Source organism: Chrysochloris asiatica, unplaced genomic scaffold (genome assembly GCF_000296735.1).
Source record: "Chrysochloris asiatica unplaced genomic scaffold, ChrAsi1.0 scaffold00183, whole genome shotgun sequence".
Lineage (NCBI taxonomy): Eukaryota > Metazoa > Chordata > Mammalia > Afrosoricida > Chrysochloridae > Chrysochloris > Chrysochloris asiatica.
Genome location: NW_006408701.1, coordinates 2,019,867 through 2,029,501, shown reverse-complemented (window position 1 = coordinate 2,029,501; position 9,635 = coordinate 2,019,867). Strand labels below are relative to the sequence as shown.

The window sequence follows — 9,635 nt, the reverse complement described above, 5'->3', positions numbered from 1 at the left end:
AAAAGAGGAAGACCCCCAATGAGATGGATTGGCCAAGTGGCAGCATCAATGGACTCAAGCGTGGCAACAGTAGTGAGGTTGGCCCAGGATCAGGCAGTGTTTCGATCTGCTGTGCATAAGGGCGCTATGAGTTGGTACTGACTCGATGGCACCTAACAACAACAACAAAAACAATCCATACAGAAGTCTGTATTCTTTGTTGTTGTTGTTGTTGTTTGCCATTGTGTTGTTTCTAACTCATAGTGACCCTGTATAGGGTTTCTGAGGCTTTAAAGTTGGCAGGAGCAGAAAGCGTCATCTTCTTCCACAAAGCATCTGGTGAGTTCAAACCACCAATCTTGTGGTTGGCAGTCCAGTGCTTACCTTATGGAGCCACTGCACTCATTCTTTGATTATGTGTTAGTAAATGTTGCTTTTTCTCGTGTTCTCATTTTATCAACATTTGATCAGCTTGCCCTTCTCTGTAAAGCATTGCTTTCCATCATTAACTAGATTGCTATCAGTTCCTGATCGGAAAGCAGGATGCATGTTTAATTCTTTGCCCGAGGAGCTGGATTAATAACCACCACAAAAATTTCTGCCCTCCACACCATGATCAACTATTAAGATGTGTGAGGATACAATGAGTATTGTATATCTTCCGGTTTGGAATTTTAATCTGATGAGAACTAGGACTTGTCTACAAAAGCTTGAGTGTCTTTGCATGATGCTTAAGTACATTAAATCCACTTCATTGCCGTAGGAAATTCACTGTGGAAAAAATGCCAACCAAATCTTGAAAGGAATCTTAAATTGAAGACTCATTGTTTCACAACACAACTATATTGGTTTATTTCTTTTAAGATATAAAAGCCTATGTAAACAAGGGAATTTTCTAGGATTAGATGACTAACAACCAAAAAGCAGTTGTGTTTGTCTCATAAGTGCTGATTTTTTTTCCCCGTCATCTATTGATATTTTTCATCTGTAGTCCAGTAGTCAATTGCGGATGACCTTATTTCTGAAATTGGTAGTGTGAGGATGAAAGTATGGAGTAGTAATTTTGCAGGCTTACTTGTTTCCTACAAGTGCTTTTAAAATTAGCTGGCATCCATTTTATAAAATTGAATAATAGGCTAGAGCCTTTATATTTGTTCCTCTTACCTTACATGGCCATGTTCGTGGAAGCAGCTCTCAGAAAAAGAACACAGTCTTGTGAAGGGTAAAAATGAAGGCATAATCATGCTCTAGGAATTGAAAAGGGCAATTGAACAGACTAATGTTTTCCCAGAATACATTTCTGCTGCAGCGTTCACCTTACTGAAACAGATTACTTTTTTTTCTGTCCAACAAAGCTCAACATGAGGTCTAATGACCAGGAACCAATGAAACTGATTTTCAGAGTTCAGTTTTGAAATTAAAATATTTTTTTCTTCTCAAAGCATAAAAATGTTTATAAAAGTAGAAGAATTAAAAATACATATAATCAAGAGACAATAAAATCACTCTTAATCCCATCACTTAGATATCATCATATTTAACATTATGTGAAGAACAAAAGGAAACAAATTCTTTGATTGATAAATGGAGTAGTAACAACAACAATAACAGCTCATCCTTATGATACCTTTGCTGTGTGCCAGACACTTTTCTAACTGCTTTGTACATTTATTAGATAGTGAGGCTGGTGCAGGCCTGGGCAGTGTTTTGTTTTGTTGTACACAGGGTCATTATGTAGAGCCAGAACCGACTTGGTGGCACACAACAACAACAATCCTGAGGTAGCTCCCTGTTTTTCCTCATGTAGATAGATGAAGATGGGGTACTGGAGGGATTAACTTGTACAAACTTGCTCCAAGTTAAACTGCTAGTACAGAGCAGGAGTAGGTAGGCTTCAAACTTAACTAACATATCAATTCTCTAGTCCACACTTCTAACCAATCATATTCTACAAGATGTATTAATAAAATTATCATATTTTATGTGAGAAAAAAATCAACCAGCGAGAAAGAAATAGGTGGAACTGAGGGAACTCCTGAATTTTGCATAAATGGCAAAATAATTAAACTGTACGATAAGCACTGGATTGTTAGGTCAGTAGTTCAAATCCACCAGCTGCTCTGCAGAAGAAAGGCGAGACTTTATACTCCCATAAAGATGTACAGCCTTGGAAAAATTCTGGGGTTGCTAGGACTCGGGATCAATTCCATCTGGTTTTTGGTTTTCGGGTTGAAAAGAGCAATGGTGTTTTTCAATGGGTTCTCTCGATTCTCTTCACATTTTAAGTGGTGCACTGTCCATATGGCAGCACGCTTAGCATCCTAGTCAAGAGTGTCTCCCTGTATCCCTCAGTCAAGCTTCTGCGTTCAGATACATGAGGGGGCTTCAAAGAGTTCACAGAAAAGTAGAAATAAAAAATGGAATTTTTTTGAGCCCCTTCATATATTAATGTTCATGCCTGTCTACGTAGGAGTCCTGGTGTCATGCTGTCTGATGAGCTAGGTCAGCAGTTCCAACCCAACAGCAGCTCCTCAGAAACCCTATACAGGGTCACTATGAGTCGAAACTGACTTAGTGGTACTCAACAATAGTAACACCACCACCAGTCTTTTTTTTTTTTTTTTAATTTGTCAACGTTTGCTCTGTGGCCTAACATATGGTCTATTCTGGAGTCTGTTTTGGCTTAGTGGGGCACATCTTCCCATAGCTTTTTGAGAAAGTACACATGACAGATATATTTTTGGAGACCTTGTATCTCAGAAAACACCATTAGCCTGTCTTTTTTTCATTTGTTTGTTTGTTCCCGTATTTCCTTTGATGAATACTTCAGTTGGTCAAATTCTAGAATGAAAATCAAGTTTGAAAATGGTTTTTCACTTAAAATTTTGATGGTTCACTGTTAGAGTTAGCACAGTCTACAAAACTGCCCTCACTTCTAACACCTGTTACATGTTTGGAGTCCTCAAGACCAGACTTAGATGTGATCATTTGTTTTTTTTAATGTTCTATTGTGAATTATGTGATAGTTTACATGGGAGAACATTAGCTTTACATTCATCCTATCGTATATCATTTCATTGCCATGGTTATAATCCCCTCCATGCATCATCAACTAACCAAAGGGTATATGCTACAAGTCTGTTTCCTCACCCCACCCCACCCCCCAGGTCATCAGCACACAGCCCCTCTCCCTCTCTGGGTCTAGAGTCCCCGGCCACTCCATCGGCCGCTCCATTGCTCGACGTCATTGTCTCTGGCCATCACTGCTTCTCTGGGTAGGGTCCCGCACTCCACTCTTCCCCGTTGATGGTCCCAGGGACCCTCCCCTCCTAGGCTGCAAAGTCAACCACTCCCCTCCTTTTGCTACAAAATGTCCACCGTTACGTTTCTAACCCTCGCAGTCAGTCTAGATAACAATTATTCACTATTGTACCACATGAGTCCTATCTCCATCTCCTTTCATTAGCCCCATCCAGACAGATTAGATACTACTCAGTGGAGATTCTACCTTTCCCCATGACCTCTGGATCTAGGCTTCCTCTTGAAAGCTTGTAAGCCAGTCACTTCTTGCCTTTGTAGCCCCCCCCCCCCCCCCCTTTGGGTAGCCAGTGTCCAAGTTGCCCATCCCTGCCTATTCTGTGACCGCCAGTCTTTCAGAGTATTATCGATTTCTGATATTCTGGTATTGATCGTTTGGACCTCTTTCTGTAGGTTTTGAATTATTTTCAATGCTGTATGTATCTTATTTGATTGTTCCTGTACCATTTTCCTGACTTCTTCCTTATTTTTCTCAACTCTGTTGTAAAGCATTTTTAAAACATTTTATAATCATTTTTCTGAATTCCTTCTCAGGCATTTCCAAGGCCTGCCCTCCTTCCAGAATGGAGTCCAGGTCTACCTCTAGGTCATTTATCTCAGACATTTTATCTTGTTTCTGGACATGTCTTGATATGGTCATCTGCTTTCGCTTCTTGGACATGTTTAGTGTGTATCTGTGGCCTTAATAATACTTAATTGAGTATGTATTTTGGTATTTTTTATGCTTTCTGATTGCTGACCACCAGTCTTTATGTGGCTGTTTTCTCCAGTTATTTTGGTTGTCTGAAGCGCTAGAAGATTGCTTAGGAAGGAGTCAGTGGATCAACATTTACTGAATTATTTACATATTGATGGCATTTGCTGCATTTGTAATTGAAAGTCATTTGGGCTAGATATCAGATCATTGGCTTACATTTCCTTGCATGCCTTGTTGTTTTTACCTGCCTTTCAGCTGGTCCCTGGCTCTTGGCAACCCCATGTGTTACAGACTAGAACTGCTCCATAGGTTTCTATACAGAAGCAGATCACCAGACCTTTTTATTTGAAGACCTGCTGGATGGACTTGAACTGCCAGCCTTTTGGTTACTTATTGTGTGCTGTCAAGTTGATTCTGACTCATAGTGACCCTGTACAGGGTTTCCAAGGAGCAACTGGTGGATTTGAACTGCCAACCTTGTGGTTAGCAGTCCAGTGCTTATCCTACAACTCCACACCAGGAGTCCATGGTGGTGGTGGCTGTGTGCCGTAGAGTCGACTCATAGCGACCCTGTACAGGGTTTCCAAGGCTGTAAATCTTTACGGGAGCAGAAAGCCTTATCTTTCACCCGTGGAACAGCTGGTAGTTTCGAACTGCTGACCTTGCGGTTCACAGCCCGATTCGTAACCACAGAGCTACCAGAGCTCCTTAGTCAGTCAAAAAGAATTAGCACCTACTCAGGTGTTTTAAAATATGTCATGCATTTTTTTTTTCTGGATTAAATTGTTGTTTTCAACGTCATCTGATAATCTAATTCTCTTTCTGTATAAAAAACCATCTTTTATCTGTAAAGTTTAATAATTTTATTAGAAATGATTATCTTTCTGTATTTCTAATTCCTTTCTAAGATTTATTATCTCAATTCTGAGTTGTTCTAATACTGATTTATGATATTTCATATCATGTAAATAGTTTTCATTTCATGTGACTTCTTAATATATTTTAATTATTTTTAAAGTATTGTAATGTTCATCTATTTTTTGGTGGACATTTCTTTCTGGCATGTTTTCATTCTGCAAAGATATAATTTTGTTGCTCATCTACACATAAAATGAGTCTCCATGAGCTTTGTAGAAGTAGGCTTGATTTGGGATCATTTTTCTCCCCTGACTGCATGGCTATAGAGCTCCTTCTTCTATTGCTTTGGAGAATTGTTCAAAAATAAAGTAAATTACCTTCTGAAATCTCCTGGCCCTGGCCTTCTCCACTACTTTTATCTGAACTTCCTGTCTTATCCCTGTCCTGCTCAATTTAGTCTTTTTTCTGCTGGTTTCTCCTCTGAGTGGGGCTTTGTTCTGGAAAGGAGCTTTAGATGATTTGTTCTGAGAATTCGTGGGGCCCAGACTGTATCATGGAACCCTGGCACTCAATCACTGTTTATTGTTCAGAAATTCGCTTGCTAAGGTTTGATTGAGTTCCTTGTGATTTCCTAGGTCTGTCAGATGCCCTTTTGATTCCCTCTGCATATTTTTCTACAGCAGATACCATGTTGGTCTCACCAATGCATATTTTGGGGCTCATGGGGAATCCTTTTCATTTGGTTTTGATATACAGTATGCCCCTGGATGTTGGTTTTGCTTTCCTACTTGCCTTTCTTATGTTTTGTTATGGCGACACTTAGGGAGATTCAGAAACTAGGCTGCCACCACCTTCCTTCTAGAATTTCTCTCTGTAATAGGGAATCTGAAAATTATACTCTGGGGACCAAATCCTACCCTCTGCTTGTTTTTGTACAAACTGTATACTTAAATATATATATTTATAATTTTTTAAAAATACAAAAGAAGAATATTATTTCATGACCCATGAAAATCAAATTTAAGTGTCCATAAAATTTTATTAGAACACAACCACACGCATTTGTTTATATATTTTCTATGCCTGTTTCTATGATACACTAGCAGAGCTGACTTCTTGGCGAAAAGACTGTGCCTCTTTCTGATCCCTATCCTATAATTGCTCCATGAGAGAAAGATGAGACTTTCTGCACCTGCAAAGATTTAAGAAGCCGATATCCTATGCAGATTACCAATGGGTTGAAACTGCCTCTGTGGCATTTAACAACAACAACAACATCCTATAATAGGGTAGGATAGACACTGGATTGCTAACTTCACGGTCAGCAGTTGAAATCCACTAACCATTCCTCCAAAACCCTATATAGGGGTACTATGAGTTGGAACTAATGGGGGGCACAACAGTGAAGGAAGGACTCAGCTGCTAACTGAAAAGTTGTCATTTCGAGCTCACTAGCAGCTCCCTGGGAGAAAAGACCTGGCAATCTGCTCTTGTAAAGATGGCAATCTAGAACATCCTAGAGGGCAGTTCTGTTCTTGTGACTCTATGCTGTTGTCATCGTTAAATGCCATCAAGTCGCTTCCAACTCTTAAGGAGCAGCTGGTGGATTTGAATTGACGTCCTTGTGCGATCCAGTGCTTATCCTACGGTGCCACACCAGGACTCCATTGACCTTACAGCACCTAACAACAACAATCCTATAATATCCGTTTTTAATGCCTGAATAGTATTTGGTTGTGTGACTGGATTATAATGTACTTAACCAACTTCCATTATTGAGCATTTAGTCGAATTCTAAATTTTATTCTTACAGGCACCATTTCATTGTTGGACTACATAGTTAATTACCGACTTGGGATAAAGTTTTCAATGGTGATTCCTGAATCAAGGGAGGGGGCACGCACGTACATTTTAAATGCTGGTTGATATTGACAATGTGTCATCCAGAAAAGTTATATGAATGAAATATCCATTAAAGGTAGTGGTAAGGGGCCTGAGTGCTGCAACTGGATTACAGTCAGTTGTTAACCAAATGGTTGGTGGTTCGAATCCACCCAGGGGCGTTGCAGAAGACTAGGCCTGGTGATCTGCTTCTGTAAAGATTTCAGTCAAGAAAACCTTTGAAGGAGTTATACTCTGTCATAATACATGGTGTTGCCATGAGTCTGTGGTTGACTCAGTGGCAGCTGATACCAATAGTAACAAAAGGATACTGGTTAAATTGGGAGACAATGGAATATGCCGAGGTGATGTGTAAAACTTTGTAACATGATGTGAAATTTAAAACCCACATTATATATACAGAATATGATTCCTTTGTATTAAGGAAATATGGGATTAGAATGTATACACTTAGATTTTTCACAAGAAACATAGATTCTAACCAGTTTATATACTCTGCTAGTGTAGTGGTTACCAATCAAGCTGTGAACCGCAAGGTCAGCAGTTCGAAACTACCAGCTGTCCCGCAGGAGAAAGATGAGGCTTTCTGCTCCCATAAAGATTCACAGCCTTGGAAACCCTGTACAGGGTCGCTATGGGTCTGAACTCCATGGCACATGATGTGCAACTCCATGGCACATCACCACCACCATATACCTACCAGCAGTATATAAACTAAAACAAAACAAAAACGACCCTATATATAAAATGTCTGAGAATGTAACTCTTTCTGGGAGCAGACAGCCACATCTTTTCTTCTGAGGAATCGCTGGTGCATTATACTTGTGGTTAGTAGCCACAGCACCACCAGGATTCTTTACCAGCAGCAGATTTGTAGTTGTTGTTAAGTGTTGTCTAATCAGTGCGGATTCATAGCAACCCTGTATAGGGTTTCCGAAGAAGGGCTGGTGAGATTTGAACTGCCAACCTTGCGATTCAAACCGACCTTGCGGTTTGAACTGCCAACCTTGCAATTCGAACAGACTTTGTGGTCCAGTACGTTATCCTGCAGTGCCACAGCCTCAGAAACCCTGGGCAGGGTCACTATGAGTCAGAACTGACTCCATGGTGCTTAACGACAACAACAATTACGTATGTTTGTCTTTGTATTGTATTTTTTATTAATGATGTATGAAACTTTTTTCTTCCGTACTCATTCAAATCTTTATTTTTAAGTGCAGAAAGTCCTTGCCTAGCTCAGATTTATATCATTTTCCCTTATATATTATTCTAGTATTTGATTATTTTCTAATAATCGTGTCCTTAATCCATCGATACTTTTTTTGTGTGTGTAGAGTAGGCTGTGAGGTAGGATTTATATTAATTTTTCAATTGCCAGCCAGCTGCTTTGGTGCCATTTATTGAAGAAACAAGCTGTTATTTCAAGGATATATATATATACCTTGTTTGTGTTATGTTATGTTAGAAATCGGTAATATTTCACATCTCAAAAAAGAAGGATTATTGTTACTGTTAGTGCCATTGAATTAGTTTCCACTCACAGCGACCATGTATAGGATTTTGTTGTTGTTGTTGTTAAGTGCCGTCGAGTCGGGTCCGACCCATAGCGACCCTGTACAGGGTTTCCGAGGGTGTAAATCTTTACGGGAGTAGAAAGCCTCATCTTTCTCCCGCGGAGCAGCTGGTAGTTTCGAACCGCTGTCCTTAAGGTTCGCAGCCCGATTCGTAACCACTACGCTACCAGAGCTCCAGGCTTTAAATCATTTTGGAAGCAGAAAAACCTCATCTGTCTTCCTGCTGGTGGGCTCAAGCTGCTGCCCCTGTGGTTCGCAGTCCAGTGTTTATCATAACAGCAGTATAATTTACATGCAATAAAATTCACCCTTTCAGAGTGGACAGTTCGAAGAGTTTGGTCATATGTATGCAATTGTATAACCAACCAAGCCAGTTTTCTGTAAGTGTTTATAAAGGATGACTGTCCAACTGAAACAATTGAAGTGAAAAAAGCATGTCATCGTTTTTTCCTTCTTCAAAAGTTTGTGTTTCTGGTGCTTGCTTCGGCAGCACCTATCCTAAAATTGGAACAATTCAGAGAAGATTAGCATGGCCCTTGTGCAAGGATGACACACAAATTCATGAAGCGTTCCATATATTTTAAATTCACAATAAAATAATTTAAAAATAAAAAAGATTGTGTTTCCAATTTTGGAAAGGTCCAAATTTGTTTATCTCGTGAGACAGCCATTTGATACTGATTAATTATTGGTTTGTTTTATTCGCTGTTCAAATAGATGAAGATTCTCAAGGTTTTTAAAAAACAAAGTCAAACCAAGAAAACATACACTAGTGGTTTCATGCACGCAGACCTAAAAATAAGCATTGGTTGTGAGTAATGAGGGAAACAGACGTATTGTTTAGAGAAGTCATTGTGTGTATGTGTTTTTTCCTTCCTTCTAGCACTGGAAGAAGTATGACATCTATGAAAAGCAAACCAAAGAAGAGACTGATTCTGTAGTGCTGATCGAAAACCTGAAGAGAGGCTCTCAGTAATGGGACTAATTTATTTTTGCCTTCCCTGTGACCTTCTGAAGATTCAGCCCATTCTCCATTTGTCACCCGGGAATTTCCTAAATGGAAACGGAAACTACTGGACCATTTATAAACAGGCAGCTCCTAAGAGCCACGGGTCTTCATATTATGTCGTCCACCAAAAAAAGAAAGAGAATGGGCCCTTTGGGAAGAGAGTGGAGTCCTTGTCATTGAATTATAAAAGCAGACATCCTTTGCAAAGGCTTCAAACCAGGGGAAAAGCAAAAAGTGATGATGGCAGTAGGGCTATTATCAAGCGTTGTGACAACTTCTTGAGGGATCTGTATCTGTT

At 39.7% G+C, this 9,635-nt stretch overlaps 1 protein-coding gene across 1 annotated transcript in view; it reads left to right on the top strand.

The window, feature by feature from the left end:
* The window catches only part of IL13RA1 (interleukin 13 receptor, alpha 1), a 77,262-nt gene extending 67,958 nt beyond the window's left edge, over positions 1–9,304 (top strand). Inside the window, exon 13 of the mRNA XM_006872129.1 lies at positions 9,212–9,304. Within this exon, the coding sequence (XP_006872191.1) occupies positions 9,212–9,304 (93 nt within the window). The remainder of the gene's footprint in view (positions 1–9,211) is intronic.
* The last annotated feature ends 331 nt before the right edge of the window (positions 9,305–9,635 follow it).